The 20,248-nt window shown below is 36.9% G+C and overlaps 1 protein-coding gene across 2 annotated transcripts in view; it reads left to right on the top strand.

Annotated features, from left to right (window-relative positions):
• The window catches only part of LOC126284399 (proline dehydrogenase 1, mitochondrial-like), a 272,669-nt gene that overhangs the window by 227,767 nt on the left and 24,654 nt on the right, over nucleotides 1–20,248 (top strand). For both annotated transcript variants that reach the window (XM_049983302.1, XM_049983301.1), the window contains one exon: nucleotides 19,849–19,913. In XM_049983302.1, the coding sequence (XP_049839259.1) occupies nucleotides 19,849–19,913 (65 nt within the window). The remainder of the gene's footprint in view (nucleotides 1–19,848; nucleotides 19,914–20,248) is intronic.

Raw genomic sequence — 20,248 nt, 5'->3', positions numbered from 1 at the left:
GTATGCTGTATGTACGGCCAGAATCTCTTTGGGTTTTCTGACAGATTCCAAGACAGTTTCGTTGTGGAAATTATTAAAAACATCTCACATTGAAGTATGCACTATATTTAGAACTTCTGCAAAACTTTGCCAATTTAGGGGATTTTGTGTTCTTTTAAATTTGGCATGCTTTTTTCATTCCTTCTGCAACAGTGATCTGACCCATTTTGTGTACCATGGGGGATCAGTAATATCACTTATTAATTTATGTGGTATATATCTCTCAATTGCCATTGACACCATCTCTTTGAAATCATTCCAGATCTTTTCTATGCTTACATGATCAGATCGGAAGGAGTGAAGACTGTCTCTTAAAAAGCTGTTAACATCATTTTTATAAACTTTTTTAAATAGCTGTACTTTGCATTTCTTTTTGTTGGTTGTGGGTGTTATGGTATTCAGCCTATAAGCACTGCCTTAAGGTTACTAATCCTTGTATTTGTCATGATACTCTCTATTTGTCCAGGATTATTTGTTGCTAAGAGGTCAAGTATGCTTTTGCAACCATTTACGTTTTGAGTGGGCTCATAACAATTTCTTCAAAATAATTTCCTGAGAAAGCATTCACTATTTTGGATAACGTTTTGTTGTGGAGGGAATGGGAAACAAATCTCTATCAATCAAAATGTTAAAAAAATCCTCCTGATTAAAGATAGAAAGATGGATAGCTGCAAAAAGAAAGAGAAAGTAATAAGAGGTAAGGTACAGGAAATTATTCAGTAATAACAATAACATGTTGTGACACAAAGTGGATCAACACTGCCAAAAATGCTTCTCAGATCTCCAGGCTAAACCTATCTTATTTGCAACACAGCACAAACATTGCCTAACCAGAGTTGTGCCCTGAACAGCTGACTTAAATTAATTGATATGTATAATTTTTTTAGTTTACATTAACTGCACAAAACAAGATTATGTACAATATAAAAATGTACCACTAATATTTTAGACCTACTCAGAGAGGACTTAACACATCTTCAGCCAATAGGATACACCTCCTTTACTTTCAGGAACACTATAGGCTTAATTTAATTTGGAGGAATAATATAATTATGTGTCTTGAACACTTTTTAATTTTGGTAATTAATAAAACTTGAAAAATCAACAGAATCTGTCAAACAAGAAAGGCACAAATGAGTAGTAGTTCTATAAATAGCGCTAAATTTTAGACACATACAATACATATGAAATAAAACATAACAAAACATACCATGTTAAAAGGATATTAATAGAAAGTATCTCATCTGTCATTCCAATGTATAGCTTTTCCATGAACTGATGCTAACCATTTAGTGTGGCAGCGTGCCTTAACTGAAACAACTGTGGCCATTAGGTGACATTACTGCAATGTGATTTTCTTTTCAAAATTCAAACATAAGATCTGAAATTTCCTATAAATAAATCAATAAAAATTACTGTGGAACAGCATGATAGAACCATTTTAATATACATTAGGTAAGAGAGCACATAATACGTCTTTGTTTTTTGGAAATAGTTACTATAAACTATAATAATCTTTTTTTATTACAGTAAACAAATGGTGTTAAAATATATCAAGGCAGTTTAAAAATTTCACCTAAGGTGCCAAAAAGCTAAGTTTTAAATGTACTGGAAGAAGCAAATATCTTTGTTCCCAGTAAGAGAAACCCACAGTGCTTTCTTAATGAACAAAATTATTTCAGATGAAACTGATATTTTGATGACTTTAAAGACATGCTGGTAGAAAGTGGGATTGGCAGGCCTTATCGGTGTAGATGTTTACCTGTCCTCCAGTGTGGCTAATTTGGCCATTAGCTGCCAATGTCAACATGCCAAGTAAACACAACAATACCAGTGTCTACCCTCAATGTTAATTTAAATATTTTCATGCCCTTACTACATAGGGTGAACCAAAATGTGTCCCATTAGTTAAGTCGATAGATTGCATTAGAATACTGGTTAGATTAAGTGTCTAGTAGCCGAGCCAGTTTAAGGTCCGAGCAACATGAGCCATTACTTGGAGTGCCAAGTTGAGAGGAGCACCCAAGTGCAAGATTTGCAAGTAGGGTGTGTCACAGTTAGTAGCAAAAAACTGACACAGGTGAAACTGCACAAGCAAAAAGGGGTGGTGGTGCCTGATGCTAAGTGAAACACAGGTGAAACTGCACAAGCAAAAAGGGGTGGTGGTGCCTGATGCTAAGTGAAAATTGTTCTCAATCCAGCCCTGTATAGGAATAATTTTTTATTTTTATTTTTTTTAAGCCTGTGTGACATGGTATCTGGCTTCTTAGTTGTTACACAGCACTTACAGCAGAACTCGTACAAAAAGTGTACAATTACATAATACTAACACCAAAATCAGACTAAATTTAAAAATGTATTTTGCATATAAATGTTTACTCTGTTTTCATCAATGCGTACAACCCCATGCTTTCAGATTTGTTGTCAGCATGGCTTCACTTGAAAACTTGTAACTGCACCTGTTTTGTATAAGACCTACTAAAATTCCTGTATAATAATTAAGCAGCCACAGACAATGTCACTTTAAAATTAGAAAATAAAAAATTACATCTGTAGCTGGAATCAAACCCTCAAATTTGAGTATTCAGACAGATAGCTCTACCTATTATACTTGCTGGGCAACACAGATGCACTGTGTTTATTGAAGGTATTTGCTATGCATGGTTGTAGTGTTGTCAAACTGCCAATCTTTGATATCCATTTTCTACAAAAAAAAAAAAAAAAAAAAAAAATGTGTGGAGCAATTGCAAAGAGCCACACTGTGATGACAGAGCATGTGAGTTTTGGTTCTTCTGTGCATTGTAATAATATCTGCCATTCTCTTCTATAATAACAACTGTATAAAAACAAAAAAGTTGTAGCACAGCTGTCACATACTTTACAATGGAAGGGAAAGAAGATATAAAACTGTTAAATATCATGAAACTTGAAAAATCTTAATGCATTAGCTCCATCTAAAGACCAATTATTCACACACACACACACACACACACACACACACACACACACACACACATTTGTTCCTATTCTTATTTGACAGATTTTGATGACAATGATTTGAAAACAAATATGTGAAGTTGTACAATTAATGATACAAAAAGACCTCTAAAATTATATTAGTTAGTGCAGCAACCATCACAGACTCGTATAATGGTTTGGTGCTATTAGGTTTGATGGTAGGAAGTGATTTGGCTGACAGGCATTCTTCCTGTGCTCTATGTGAGTGTTGCTCAGGAAAAAACAAGAGCATGTACTGCAGTGAGAAGTACAATTTGCTACAGGCTTCACAACATTGTGCAGAGCTTGATGTGGATGTAGATATCAGTGTAAACGTATACTAAGTTGAAATGGGAATTCTAGTGCCCACAAGGCTTGTAAGAGCAGCATTTCATCGGAAACACCAACCCAGGCTAACAGTTGGGAAATATGTGACCGTTTTTGACACATCATAGGTAACCATTTTCTGAAACTGGGGGTGGAGTTCTGCTCCAATCACCAGTGGCTAGGCCATAAACGATGTGTGTGTGTTTATGCTCCATGGCAGACATCCACACTGCTAATTAGCCATCCCCAACAATAAAATCTATCTTGAAAAGTAAATTTAATATTTTCCAGCAGACATTTTCCTCTGGTCCAGTATGAATATACACTAGATTCTTATTAATCCGGCCATTGCTTGCACATACAGGTGCTAGATTATTGAGGGTGTCTTAAATTTAGTGCCAACACTTACAGATTATACTTTATTGTATCCCAAGATACATTCATTTTAATAGAAAACTTTGTTCTAATTTGTATAAATACACAGAACTATCATTCACTTCGAAACATGTCCCATATTTTTAGTTGTTGCAATTATTATCACGACGGCAGTATGCTTTATCACACGACGGCTTTACAAGCATTACTTTGGTACTCCATGTTTCTGATTGTTGCATAATGTGCTTCAGTGTCTACAGCTTCAGCCTCAGCAGTGTCAGATGTCTTCATGTTCTCTCCTCCTGATGTCCTGTTCTTCATAACTTTTATCATAATTTTCCTGTACACTTTTGGTAACCTCATCATCATTTAAAGTACTATTGTTTTACATTGTAATTGACTGACAACATTATTGCACATTGGAATTCATTAATATCAGTGTAATTTCTGTGTGAGCAGCTAGAGACCGGGTGTGAGCTGGATTACTGAGGGGCCAGATTAGCAAGAGTTTAGTGTATATTATGTTATACAACAGACAATATCTGTAATTTTTATTGGCCATCAACATTAATCTCTGCAAAATTTGAGAAGACTGCAATGAAGCCACGTCTTTATTTCCCAAGTGCTTTTTTCTGTTTGGAATTATGCTTATAGGAAACTAATTTTGTGTTGGCAAATGACTGTTCTCATCAATTTAACAAGAAAAGCTAAGTGGTAAAATAGAATACTAATGAAACAAGTTAATAAAACCTTAACAATGTAGGAAAGATAGATTTCAACTTACCACGAAGATGACACTTTCAGTTGCAGAAAGGCAGAATTAAGACATTTACTCAAAGCGTTTAGCCACACCCTTCACCATAAAAAGAGAAAAACACACACACACACACACACACACACACACACACACACACACACAAAAAGCAAGCACACATCACGCACACGTGACAACCAACTCTGCAGCCTCTTTCTGATGAAGGCTTTGGGCGAAAGCTTTGTGTAAGTGTCTCTTAACTGTGCCTGTCTGCAACTTAATGTTTCACCTTGATGGTAAACAGCAATCTGTCTAATCCTACATTGTCAATATTCCTACCTGGCGCTTACATTGTTTAATAAAACCTTAAAAGTGAACTTGGTGGTGGTAAAAGTGTATCATATTATGGTACATCATCAGTGATGTTGAGTGTGATGTGACTGAAATGGAGACTAGGCAGAGCGGGGAACTGAATGGCTGCTAGTAAACCACAACAAGACCGCCAGAATTAGTGTTTCTCAGTGTCAATGCTTGATGTACTTGACATTGGTGGATTGCGAACTTAATCAGTCTCAGTTATGAATCAAAAGTAGTGTGTGGTCAAATTCTTCTGGATTTTGAATGAATCATTTTGATCTGAAACTACTAGCATTTGGTCTTCTTCTAAAGCATTCTCTCCCCCGCACGCCCCCCCCCCCCTCCCTACCCCACCCCTGCTCCTCCAGTTTGGTCACATTCAAATCTATAGAGGTTTTGCATTACCTATGAAACGAAAATTGACTAACATGCATTTATTCCACAATTTATCACATAATTTAAATGAAATCTTTGTACCCCTATTATTCAACTGAGCAGTATATTTAGTTCAGCATTTTACAGTGGTGTGACCCCCATGAAGAATGGCCACAGAATTATTGATGAAAGTGCTGAACCTGCTGCAGGACATCAGAGCGAATATGTGCACCTGTTTCCCTACTCGGTGTACTTAGATTTTGTTTCCAATTAAGGTACTTTAATACTCTGGGGGTGGGAACTAAAACATTGCCTCTCCACTCATCTTCAGTCATGCTAATTTCTTTCCTCTACGGAGCTGCACTTTCCTCCCCAGCCTTGGCTCGGTAAGTCTGACAATGAAACTGCAATAATCTCTTCTTATATTTGGGTACTGTTGCTTGGTTCTCTGTACATGTGGCTAATAGCAGAAAAATGGGAAGTGTTATTTTGTTAAACTTTTCTTTTCAAATGTGCCACTGTCGTTTGTGTCTTGTTATTTTTACACGGAGTTGCGCTATCAGTGTGCAATGCAGATTTTTTTAAATTCCCGCAGTTAGGCTGCTTTTAGCCATTTAACAGTAACAGTGGGTTGCATGTTGGTGTCACGTGATGTGAATAATTTTCATATGTCTATACTATGATATAGTTAGAATAAAAGATGTTCTTTCTGAAAAGCCCACAGAAAAACAAAATGTTTGGCATATAAACTGCTTGTTGTATTAGTTAATTAGAAGCAGGATATCACTTCTGTGCTTATTTCTTGTGTATGTGATTCAAAAAGTTGTTCACGCCCATCGATTAGGTAATTGTACACGACTTTAGAGCAAGACTGGTACAGACAAATGTCCAGTTCATGCTGGAGTAGAATCTTTTTTTATCCAAAATTAGCCTTCCAAATCTATATTGCTTTGTTTCCTTGACTGTTTAACTGTGTCTGTCTGTTGGAGCTGTAGGACACCTGAATTCTCTTTAATGGCAAATAAACTTTGTCACCAGGTAAGTAATATTGGTATCACTGTAATAGTTGCTTTGTGTGTGTGTGTGTGTGTGTGTGTGTGTGTGGTGCTGCCCACTCCTTAAGAATGTTTAGCTGTATTGTTTGTGTGTCTCAATGAGAAAAAAGAGCTAGCACTACTGTGTGTCAGAACTGACTCGCCGCAAAATATATTTATTTTCAATTATTTTATGGAAATGCAGCTGGGTGACATTGTTGAAAACTGCTGGAAACTTCCACATGGGAAAAATATATTAAAAACAAAGATTCCAAGACTTACCAAGCGGGAAAGCGCCGGTAGATAGGCACGATGAATAAAACACACACACAGAATTTCGAGCTTTCGCAACCGGCGGCTGCTTCGTCAGGAAAGAGGGAAGGAAAAGGAAAGATGAAAGGATGTGGGTTTTAAGGGAGAGGGTAAGGAGTCATTCCAATCCCGGGAGCGGAAAGACTTACCTTAGGGGTAAAAAAGGATAGGTATATACTCGCGTGCCCACGCACCCACACTTAAATGTATGTGTGTGTGTGTGTGTGTGTGTGTGTGTGTGTGTGTGTGTGTGTGTGTGTGTGTGTGTGTGTGGGCGCGCGCGAGTATATACCTATCCTTTTTTCCCCCTAAGGTAAGTCTTTCCGCTCCCGGGATTGGAATGACTCCTTACCCTCTCCCTTAAAACCCACATCCTTTCATCTTTCCTTTTCCTTCCCTCTTTCCTGACGAAGCAGCCGCCGGTTGCGAAAGCTCGAAATTCTGTGTGTGTGTTTTATTCATTGTGCCTATCTACCGGCACTTTCCCGCTTGGTAAGTCTTGGAATCTTTCTTATATATATATATATATATATATATATATATATATATATATATATATATATATATATATAAAACAATGTGGATTGATGATAATCGCAGATGTGTTTTAGTAGAACTGGGCACTGCCCGCATGGCCAAATGTGTGTTTTGTGATACTACTCAGATTATATGTGGGCCACACATGACATTTGTAAGTTCTGTTCCATGGCAGTGCTGGCTTGTAGTGCTTATTCATGTTATATGTAGTTACGATTTACTTTGGTCAGTTCATAGACCTGAAAATGGAATGTGCCCAGATTGCAGCAAGAAGACAGAAATTTAAAAGCCATCTTTCCAGTATCTCTCTGATAAGGAAGCATTATTTTCCTTCATTTGTGGGATACAATAATTAATTATGTCAATCTCCTCTGTATCTACACTCTGGGCACATTCTGTGGAATGTCTCTGTATAGAGTACCTCCCACTGAATTTCTGCCTAGGAGGGTTGTACTAGACTGCATATTTTGTGTGTGTGTGACACTAAAACTCTTTTACAGAAGAGACCCGATAAACCGTCGTGAGTTCATGAAGAGGATCCATCACATTATCGCTTTCACAAACGAGAAATCTCTGTCTCATGCAAACAAACTTTGCAACCCCCTCTCAGTTCCCCAACAGCACTGATGCAGTACACTTGCCATCCTGTCTTCAGACCGGGAATCTCAAAAGACGGTCTCCTTGCTCAGTAGTGTAATCCCCTTATAAAAGTGTCCCCATGATGTCTTGAGAAAGGTTTGGTATGTGGAAAGAACTTAACTGTGATATGTATGTATAAAATTTTTAATGAGCTTGTAATCTTCTAATACGGATAAATATGATAATCTCATAGGTGAGCACCTACCTTCGTAATTGTATTTTCTTTCTTCATTGTGCTATGAGTATCATTTTTTCCCCTTTTTTAATTGTAGATATTATACCATAGTATGTCAGTTACAGTACTTGAGAACAGAATAGTTCATTGTTTACTTAACTGCACTGTGTATATTCATGTGTTTTTCATCTATGGTAGCAGTCAAAAAATAAATATTATTTCACCTTTTTATCAGTACTCCAATTTCTTTAACAAACATTTCAGTGTACACATGCAGAATTATGTGATTCAGGAATTGTTTGTAGTAAATTTGCTGTCTCACACATTAAGTGGTACAGCAGCTTTGGAATTAGTTGCAAGCATACCTTCTGGAAGGGGACTCCTTCTTCTCTTGTGATTTAGTGAGACAAAAATAATAGAGATTATCGTATTTATCTGTGTGTTTCTTAACAACTGAGAAGGTTGTACTTTGTTGAAAGTCCCATCCTTTCCCCATCCTGTCCACAGAGTCCGATCGGATCACTAAATTGCAGAAATCCCTCCGATCCAGCAGCCCTTTCCCACTGTGTGATGCTGATGAAGACAGTGTTGGTAAGGCATTGGATAAAGAGTTGCTGAACAGTTCACCATATACAGGTGCCACAGCATAGCTTCTGCACTGTAGTATTGTGGATCAGCATCTTATTTCTTTTGTTGCTAATGAAAGATTACATTCTCAGCACATACACTTTTAACATTTGGCATAAGAATGTCTTAAACTGAATCATTTGAATTATAAATCTCCTGATTCTAGGTCTGTGTCCATAAAATTTGTCTTATTGTTTCAAAATGTAAAAAATTAAAACAACACTTACTGTTTTTATTATGCCTACAATACAATTCCATATGGAGACACTCCAGACTGGTCATTCTGACTGTGGGTCATGAAGTATGGTCCACTTACACATCAAATTAAATGGGTTTCTCCTTTTTTGTGTGAAAGTATCTCCATTTGATTTGTATGAAATACTGGAGATATATACAAAAAAAAGTAAGGTTAATCTCCAGACTCAAGAAAATTTCTGTCTCCTCATTTCTCTTTCAGCCAGTCTGAGGTCAGGTCCAGCAATTAAACCAAAGAGTTTAATTGTAGTATCTTCGATTAAATCGCTTTGTGTCAGAATGTAAGGTCTAAAGTTGTCAATACACACACAGATCTTGCCACAAATGAAATGCGACTGTTTGTGAATATTGTACACTGCAAATATTGTACGATGAACATTTCTGCAAATTTTCATTTGTAAAGTAAAAATAAAATGTGATTGTGATGTGGTAAATTTTTTTGGAGCTGATCTGACTTGTATGAAAATGTTCTCTACTTATTCTACAGTTCAATTGTATCAGGGAAGCAGAGTTGAGAAAACTAATAAATTATGAGACACTGTTGCTGGCTAATACTTAATTTGAGGGTGAAATGTGTAATACTGCCAATACATACAAACATACAGGCTCTCCCAAGGATCCACTGACAATGCTTAGTATGTTATGTTGGAATGAAAACTGGTCAGTTTTCAAGGAGAAACTCGTATCTGGAAATGCACAGCTCGGGCAATGGAGAGCATCAGTCTGAAAATAGAAAGACCTGAGCATAACAACATTCCTGTACATGTGCTACACATTCCTCCACACTGCCTTTGTGCCCATCTTACTGCAGACCTTGCGACATTGTTGACGGCAGTGCGACATGTACCAGTACACAGCTGGGAAATGACTGAAATAGTGATTTCACATGGCAAAGCAGATTGCAATGGGAGAGCTGCAAGATTGTCCATGGAGTATTTTGCAAACAGATGAACCCACATCGTCCCACATTCTCACCATCGAGAGACTTCGGAGAAGCCAGAAAGTTGTATGTAGGTATTTTCTGCCAGAGTTGTGTCCATTATACAGTAAAGTAGTAGCACTGTGTGCTTGGTACTTGCTAATACTATCCCAGCATACTGTTTGTCCTCTGGTAGGTGCCAAAATGTGATGCAGTTCATCCACACACGGCTGGAACAGTACAGCTGGAGGAGGATGTGCTGACTCTCGACAAGTGGCACAGGTGCTGCATGTGGGGAAAAGTGCTTTGTGGCATGTCTACGAACAGTGCTCCATCTGTAGAAAGTCCACGCATTACGAGAGGAGGATTACTCGTGATGGGTACAGTTTCCACTGTAGTATTCCCAACAGTGCATACTCCATCCACAATTCCCGAGATCAGTGCTATTTGCAGACGAATGCACATTTACTGGAGATGGTATATTAAACTTGCACAATATGCACATTTGGGCAAGCAAAAATTCGTATGTGCAAGTGATTTAAAACCATCAACACAGGTTCGGTGTTACCATCTGGGCTGGGATAGTTGGGTGACCATATGATTAGGCCATATCTGCTGCCAAACAGACTAACAGGGCCCATCTACCTCTCATCTATTAGAGATATTTTGTTTACCATATTGGATGTAGTGTTACTAAATGTTTGGGTGGACATGGTTCTGCAACTTGACGGAGCCCCAGTACACTTTGAAGTCGACGTTGCAGAATCGGCTCAATGTAGCATATTCCCACTAATGGATTGGTGGAAGTGGACCAGCTCCATGACCAGCACAGTCACCAGATCTGACACCTCTCAACTATTTTCTGTGGGTTAGAATGTGGAGTACGGTGTACGGCACACCTGCGATGTCATCAGAGGACCATACGGCTCGAGTCCATGGAGCGATGGAATGCTTCAGACAGCTGCACGTGTTGGCTCTCGAGTGAGACTCAGTACTGCTGATGTACACTCTGCGTTGACATAAAAAGTATGTAGTTTGAAGCCCGTTTGTTCTGTAGACTGCATAATATGCTACTTGGGTCGGGCTTACAGATGTAAAGTGAAACGCACACTCACGTCAGAGTTTTTGACACCCCCAGTGTCTAAAACCAATCAGTGTGCCTTCCTGCACAATATACTGAGCATTATCAGTGATTTTTTGGGACACCGTTTAGAAGTGAAAGTGATGCACTTCCTAGCTTTGTTTCTTCAGGGAAGAAAGAGAATAGGCCAGGCAAAGTTAAAAAGGAAGGACAGCTGAATCAAGGTGCAAGGACAAGAGCGGGTTCCTTCCATCCTAGCATCTCAAATTGGCTGCCCTTCCTTTTTAACCTCACATAACCTGCCCGTCTCTTGTCCCTGAAGGAAGACATCTAGGAAGTGTAGCACTTTTACTTTTATATGTGTGTTTTGGCAGTACAGTATGCCCACAATCATGCTATTATTTCAAAAAAATCTTAAAAACTACTAGAGATAGAGCATTGTGGTTTGTTATAAAACATATAGCAGTTCTCAGAGGGTTTTTTCTGTTACGATAGAATTTCAATGTGTGATCCACTTGCCAGTTGCAGAACACGGAGGCATCATAAGAGTCCTGCCAGTGTGCAGGTGAGCATTGATGCATTGACAGTTCTGATTGCTTCATTGATTTGTGCTCATTGGGTAGCAATTTTCATCGATTGGTATCGTGTAGAAGCATTCATTGACACAGCTACTGCAGATCTTTGCAAAGGCAGTCAACAACCCTTCTAACACCTATGCCGCGTGTGCAGCCCACTTGGTCCCTGCACACCTCAGTGTCACGATCTCACCCTGTAGCAATAGTGGGCAGACACTGGGCAGCACACTGGCACCAGCAGGGGCTGCCACTTCCTAGGGACCTATTCACACCTATCACACACGTGGCCAGAAAATAGTGCAAGTATTCCACTGCAGGCCACTATAATGATCGACACCAGAGCTGCACGAGTCAGCTCTTCTGGCTCTGAGAGCCTCTTGTAGCCTCCGGGTGGGTGCTGCTCGCCCCGTCATCTTAGGACTCCCTCAAAGTCCACCGTAGGATCGGTGCTGTCGTATTCGACATTCGTTGTCATTTCCCTTGCTGCAGTTGGACTGTATTGGGGATGAACTTTTCTGTTCCTACACTGGTGTTGTCGAGGACAGCTTCATCGGACTGAGACTAGAAGATTCTAATTGTGTTACTTTGTCAGACTCTGGAATCATCATAGTCGAGTCTTTATAACTGTGAGTCATTGTAATTGCGATAACAGCGGATGTGTCTTTTCTTGGTTAGTTAATTATTGATTATTTGATCACTGATTTCCCTGTGTCAGTGTGAGCAACACGCCAGTAACCCCCCAAGAGGACGTCTAATGACGTGAAATCAGGAGAGCGTGAGAGCCGTGTGATGGGACTGTCAAAACCCAACCACCTTCTGTGAAATGTCATTTGGCACACCCCCACGTGTTCAATCTCCGATTTGGGGGTGCAGCATTGTGCTGGAAGATTATAGATGGCTGCAGCACTCCAATTTGTGGCAACAGTAACTGTTTGAGTATTGCCCAATAAACATTTCTCATTAGAGTGTTCTCTGTGAAGAAAAATGGACCTATTGTGCATTACGCCACACATAACACTAAGCTTTGGGCTATCACAAATCTGTTCACTTCCACATGTAGGTGTTTGGAGCCCTAAATCGTGATGTTGTGATGATTCATTTGTTTAGAAAGATTGTTTCATCTGAAAATAGGCAGTCACTGTCAACTTTTGTGGAGGCTGACACAGAACACATGAATGCATACCAGAGAGGACAATTGTGCGGCTGCAATGTGTGGACCATTTGCACTTTGTATACAAAAAGTGATAACCACCTACGTAACATCTTATGGAGAGTTCATCTAACTTCTTGCAGTTTGAGAGATGCGCGATGAATAGACTTCTGGTTACTGCTTAGAAATGGAGCTTGCTATCCAATAACAAGCACTTGAGGAATTTGGGGGGGGGGGGGGGGGGTCCACTTTGAGGAAAGTATGACACTGCCTACCTATCTAAAGTTTTTGAACTGCCACATTAGGCTTGTTTTTGTCAGTGGCGCCCTCATTCTAGCATCAGTACTTCCACAGTACTATTGTCACAGCTCTTGCATTCTGCGTGGCAGATTAAAACATTTGTTACTTAGCTAGCAGTTATTACAGAAACGTTGAGGTGTGTGACTCGCTCTTGATATAATTCCTCAACCTTAAGATATCATCTGGGTTCAAAATCTATCCTTTGACAGGCACTTTGCAATATGTTCACCAATAAATAATGTAGATGAAACATAGGAAACACTTTAAAGATTTTTATTGCATCACTTCACAGATAAAACTGATATGGGCCCTACACTTACATCTACTGATCCTCTCATAGGCCTCAGTTGCATAATCACTTTACATATTGTTTAAATTGATCATAATTGGACTCGAAAACAAATTTTTTTATGCTTTCATAAAACTGGTTATGGATTTTAACTTTGGAAATCATAACTACATCGTCCATATAATTAGTATACTGAAATATTTCAGTTTCCATAATGAAATTTCACAAATTATACATCAGTAACAATATTTTAATTATTTCTGTAAATTTCTTTGCAGCTGCAGTATAACTTGGTCCTAACATGAATCTGGTATCTTGACAATGGGCTTTATCATTATTACTTTTACTCTTTCGTATATTAATAGTTATGTAAAGGATAGAATGCTACTCATAGCTAACATATTGAATTGCAGACAGGCATAACAAAAAAGCTTTAACACACTGAGCATACTGAGCTTTTGGCTGAAGCCTCCTTCAGAAAAGGAAGGAAAATGTTCACTCGCTCACTCACTCGTGCGCTCCCACACTCACAATCCTAGTCACCAATGACAATATCTCTCTCTCTCTCTCTCTATCTCTCTGTACTTTCCATTGTTCATTTATTCTTTTGTATGTTAATTCTACATTAATCCTACAAAGGATAATATCAGCATGTGTTTACATTTGGTTTAACATATTGTTTAGCTTGTAGTACAGTCTTCCTTTAAATTGATCACAGTTGAATACTACTGGTTTAATTTTATAGTAAGTCAACTAATTTTCATAGATACAGTAAGCTAGCAGTGTTACACTTTAAACTTCTGCATGTATATAGCTTCACATAAACATCGCACAATTATATCGCAATCTCCGATGTATGTGGAATCATACCCTGCATTTTTTTACTGTCCTATTCCACTAAATTATAAGATGACACATTGTGCTTTCTGCTGGCCTGTCACCATTTTGATGCACTCACAGTCAAATCTGCAATGACGGACAAAGTATAAACTTTGAGAGTTAGTAAACATTATAGAACAAACCACAATTCTGTCTCTAAGAATTCTTATGAGTTTTTGAAATGATAGGATTTTATGGACACCTCCTGAAGGTAAGCTGTGTCAGCTATTCTGTGTCTCAATTTCTTTTTGATAGCCAACTGAAGAGTTTTCTTTCGTCTGTTCATTTAATCAAGGATGCTGATCTATGCTTTTGGTGCAAGGAGAGAGTACATTGTTTTGCCTCTTAGATACTGTGCTACAGGCATATTGCTTTTTATGTAACTTTGTACTTGGGTCATTGTTGGGAATGAATGCATTATTGCTGAATGTTAAAAAATAACTCATTGCACTCAAGAAATTTTTAAAGTGAGTATTCTTAATGTAGTGAGCAGTTTACACAGATATATCTTTACCACCTTGACAGTTGTCAATGTAGCATGGCTGTGCAAGAGTATGGTCTTAGTTTAACTTTTTTTTTCTTTAGAAACTTGATCCTTAAATCCCTAATTGTTATGCATTTAGTTGTACTTTTGTTGATGTCCACTATCAGTATGTCATAAGAAGTGTAAAGACAATGGCCGCATTACTGTACAGTAGTTGGAGTATTGTTGAGCACATTCAGTAGTACAGAAAAAATGCATAGCAAAGTGTATATAAAGTAAAAGTAATCAATTTCAGCCCTAAATAGGGCAGTATGATACTCTATGGCTGGACTGTTTTAATTCTTTATCCATTACTGCTCCACTGTTTCTCATCTGTTTCCTTGATCTGCTGGAGAGAAACAATACCAATAAGGATATAGTTTCTCTGGAGCCAACCTCCTTCCATGTTAATGCCTAAATTTGAACTGTTGTATACCTGGAAGCTGGGCTGCATCGAAGCAACAAAGTAAATAAATTGTGTGAGCTAAAAAGAAATGGGGAAAAATTGTTTTGCAATCTTTAAAAAAAATGCACATCTGTTTGTGAAACTACTGAACAAAATTATTTCAGTGAAAAAAATAAAGGGAAGCAATGATTGCAAACTAATTATTGAAGAAATAGTAGACCAGCTTCCAGATGTTTTCTGGAGAAACATATTATCATTTTAGTGGCACTGATGATTTACATTTATCTCAGCAATGCTACACCATTATTAATTATCTGTTTAGTTCAAGATCACTATGAGTGGAATTTATTTTCACCTTCAGTTTTCTTGATCTGACTTTCAAACATTTTGATTGCAAGAAATTAAATAATTATTCAGTCAGAATTGGTGACAAATTTACTAAGGATTTGCTTTTGAAGATATTGCGAGTGTATGAAATAGGTAAAAATATTATCTTACAAAACAGTTGTCAGTTTCTTAAAGTACTCAATCTTTCAATAATACATTGTTTTCCAGTTTTGTGATTATTACTTTTTTTTCCTACTTTTTAATGAGCATGACTAATATTTGTATAGATAATGCACAAAATTTTGCTGTTTACATATTTACAGTAATCTTCCTTAATTTTGTATGTATTTTGTTAAAAATCCTGAGGCACTCTGCCATATTGTCAAAATCATGAAATACTGATTATACGTGCTGAAGTTTCGAAAGTTCAATACTTTTTCCTTTTAGTTGTTTCTGACAAGGTGTATCTGTAGCTGAAGTTTCCAGGGATCAATGATTTTTCCTGTTAGTTGTTTCTGATGAGGTGTATCTGTAAAACAAGGATGAATACATTTAGCAATGGCAGATATGACAAACTTAAATGGAATCTTTGCCTAAATAACAGAGATTATCCAAAACATTAACATTTTTTCTAGCAAAAAATGATGATGTTCTTCTGTGAGTCATGAGCAAAACTTCATGAGCTAAAGCAATTCAGAAAAGCCACAATGAGGTCACTATGGTTACAAGCAGACTGAATGATGATAAAATTTCACTATTAAATGTTCCAATCTTGAGGAGGAGATCCTCTAATCAAATTATTTGTGATATTGTGGATCTATAATCAGTCCTCCAAAATGTTTTTTGGACAAATGTTTGTGTTGAACTTCGGATTTTACACTCCACATGTTCAATTTAACCCCAAAATTAGTGTACAGGTATTGAGTTTTCATGTGTGTTTCAGGTACTGTTTGTTTGTCCTTGATGTGGTTCAGAGTATTGATAACTGTTGTTTAGCCTTTCACTGAAAGTAGAACAAGTCTATTTTAAGTGGATACAAACAATCAGAACTGTTGCATTATACTTGTTCACTTTTCTGGGTTCACACCTACTATTATAAAAGTATAATAGCTTAGTAAGGGCATGTTTTAAAAGAATCACCAGTGGTCATTTTATCACATACTTTAACACCCTTTAGTGGGGTCTCACAAAGCACAAATTTCAAACATTTGGTCCTCATGCACTTGAATGCAGTGCTATATATTTAGTTATAATGAGATAATGTGCTTTGCATGGCTCAAAACTAATGCCAGTGTCTGGGTGGAATATGTCATAGTGTCATTAAATTAGTCGATTATGTTCATCTTACTTTGTATTCATAGTAAATGATGTGATTTGGAACATTTCTTTTGTACAGGTGTAAACACATTCCACAAAAGAGTTGTTTATGGAAACATTTAGGCCATTTACAAATATGCTTGATTTATTACTTTATTACTTTAAGGCATTGAGTCTATAAAATGAATTCTATAGAAAAAAACAATTTGACCACTGGTGACACTGCAATAAAGTTAAATGGGTTTTTAACTTCACTTAATAGCACTCGTCTCCATGATATACACTCTTCTTCTTCTTTTTGTAGAGTATCGTACTTCCAAACAAACATTCTGTTTCAAACCAGAGCAGAAGAGCAGACTTACCTTCCCTGCTGTTCTAAACTAGTACTGACAAAATAAAATTCCTCTTAATCTGGTTGAAGCATCTATCACAGGGTGGTGTTAGCCACAGTTTGATATTTTAAAAACTTTCTGACACAAGACTGTCATGTTCTAAGTAACTGAGACTTTTGTGCTGCTGCTTATCGTGGATTGACGTGTCTCACTGAATTGTGAATAATCCTTTACAGTTACACACCATGCAAGTTGGTTCTTTATGTCATAGCAGCACCTCATTGCCGCGGATAGATTCTTAAATGTGAGCATGAAATTTCTTCATTTAAGTTTTTATCTCGGTGTAAAATATTTTGCCGTATTGCATGTCTCCTGGCTGTAAACAGTTGCATTAAGCAGTTTATCATGTATTATTTATTACGTAGTGGAAATCAAAAGTAATGATTTTAATTGAAAGATTGACATACTTTGTAGGTTACTGATAATGAGAGTAATGTTAGTTGCTAGTCTGTTGACTTAAAAATTTTAAATATTTTCCCTTCTCAAGAGAAACATTCTTGTACATTATCCTGAATTCAGATATAGTTTTTTAATGAAATTATCTGCAGTTTGTAGCAAGACAGCAAACTGTTTTGAACTAAAGAATGTAAATTGTGTTTTTTTTTTAAGCATCCCCTTGAAATGCTGATATGAGAATGTTTTCTGCAAGAATGTGAATATTGCTCAAGAATTAATTGCTGGTCACACATTTGTTACTTTATATGATAATTGTCACTAGTTGAGGTACTTTTTTCAGATTTTTGATAATGGAAATTTTAGCTATTTTCCTATGCTTGCAGAAAATAACAAATTAAGGAGTGTCTGCCCTCTTGCAAGAACACAATTTTTCATTTGGTATAGTCCACAAAAATATTTCACCATGGTTGTGGCATCTTCAGAGGGTTTTCTTTTCATTCTTTCTTTTTTTACATTGTGTGCGCCTTGTGGCTTTCAACAACTTAAGATAAAATCCACTGGAGATGTCACAACTCGGGTGAAGTGTGTTTGGGGTTAAACAAAACTAAAGTGTTCTCACAAAAAGGTGAACTTTCTTTCTTACTTCACTGCAGATTTATGGTTATATGAACTGAAATGTTTAACTGTATAGGTAGCTACTCAATATTACATTTTCAGAAAACAGCATTTTCCTTAGTTAACTGTAAAAGTGGAAATTTGTGACCATCATAATTACTTTTTAGTATCTTAATTGTTACACTAAAAGTGCAAGGTGATACAGTTATTAGGTTCATAAAAGAGAGACACTATTCACTATTTACAGAATGTTCATGACACTTAATTCACAGAAATTTACTGAATCTCGTTCTAGTCGTCACTGCCATACAGCTGTACTGAGATCTTTCTCGGTCATCATTTGGGAGTGAAAGTAACTTGCCTGTTTAATCACCTTGTTGTATAGACACTGTCTACTTACCCACAAGAAGGAGACCTGTTGTAACTTAGTTATGTTTTAGAATTCAACTGCTTCAACTGGAGCCTATGAATACTCTAGAAGCATTTTTGTGTTGATATAAAACACTCTTATTGATCCCTGAATTAGCTTTTTGTGTTCATTATGGTTGGGTGGCTTCTTCAAACATTTTCTGATATTATTCACATCAAAATAAACATTTTTAATGACATTTCTTGCAGAAGCAAGAAAGAATTTTACAAAATATTCACGTTCATGATACTTGGTCACTACAAGGCAGTTCTTTTAGTACCTCTAAGGTTCATCTATGTGCTTAAACCCTTTTGAATATATCAGAATTCGCCAAAATTAATGACTGTTTGAATGCTATATAGTGGAGGTTCTATGTTTGTCTAGAGTGCAATAAGCCATTTGTTCCTGCTATTTTGGAAATGCAACTAGAAGAGACATTTATACTCTTCAAGAAACTAAGCACAAACATTGCTCTTAACTGTAAATTGTTGTACACACATTTTTAAAAGTGACCCATTGTAACTGTTAAGAAAGCATATACTAAGCAGCAGCAGAATGTTCAGTATAAGCTTTAAAATTATAAGAGTGTCAGAATGTTCGTGCTTAATAAGGAGCAGTAATTCAAATTTTGGTTTTAAGGATTATGCCTATTGGTGGAGTCATGCTGAGTGAATGTTAGATTCGAGATGGGTTACATTTGTACTCATTTTGGGTTACTGATCATGTACAAATTTGGTAGTTCTGTGCCTCATGCTGATAGTTTGCCGTATCTCATTCCAACACAGGAATTATGCTGCTAGGAAAAGGTATTTGGTTAAACAACTTTGTTAACACAGTTGGAAGTATTTTGCTGCATATATCATATTCATAATTTTTTTGCTGTCAAATAATATCACTCTCATTCTGTTCCTCGGCTGTGAGTAATTTGTTTAAGCTGACTCACTTTTAACTTCATGCATTAGGAAGTAGTCTCTCTCTCTCTCTCTCTCTCTCTCTCTCTCTCTCTCTCTCTCTCTCTCTCTCTCTGGAACACTAGTGCTTCTGAGGTTCATGTTTTGTACTCTGAAATGTAAGAGCTTTCTAATTCCTCTAGGGAAAACTTTAGATTATTTAAAAAAATAAATCATTCTTGTAGTGGTTGTTCATAATTTTCCAAAGCATTGGTCTGTGAATTATGGAGTCTGCCTAAATTTTTATATATCTTATGTTACAAGATGTTTTCAAAATGCCCTTGAAATATATCCATCAGTAAGAAGACCTACTAAAATAATAACTGTGAAAATAACAACAAAAGAAACCTTTCTCTTATTTAGTAATGATAACTACTATCAGAGTAAAACTACACTGTAACACTGAAATTTGTTTAAAAGAATAGTGGTGCATATTCCTATTTCAAAATCTGTGCCAAGGAAACAAAACTCCATGCTCTCCAGTCTGTCTTTTTTGAACATACATATTGTTTTGCAGGTGCAACATATGGGACAGGGTTTTGTGCTATCAAACTTACAGCACTTGGAAGACCACAGCTCTTGGTAAGTAATTCTTCAGGAAACAGCCTCTTGTCAGACTATAATGTTTTAATCCATGATAAAATTAGAAATTTTCCTACAAAAGTCTCTTGCATAAGCTTAGAAAACTTTTTCAAAATCTGTCAAAAATATTTGTAAAATCAATTGTGAATATGAACGCTGTTTGCTGAAATGAGAACAATAGCTGTTGCGGGTAACAGATCTAGGATGAGGTTTGAACTTCAAATAAATGAGCCGTCTCTTGAGAAATGGTAAAAATATAGGAATAATAAGTTTGTGTCAAGATGAAGTTCCACTTACCCCTAATTTCTCATCTTCTTAGAGCATATCTTACTGTT

The sequence above is a fragment of the Schistocerca gregaria genome, chromosome 8, assembly GCF_023897955.1.
Source record: "Schistocerca gregaria isolate iqSchGreg1 chromosome 8, iqSchGreg1.2, whole genome shotgun sequence".
Lineage (NCBI taxonomy): Eukaryota > Metazoa > Arthropoda > Insecta > Orthoptera > Acrididae > Schistocerca > Schistocerca gregaria.
Note: the sequence above shows the minus strand (reverse complement) of the source record. Positions and strands in the feature narration are given on the sequence as shown.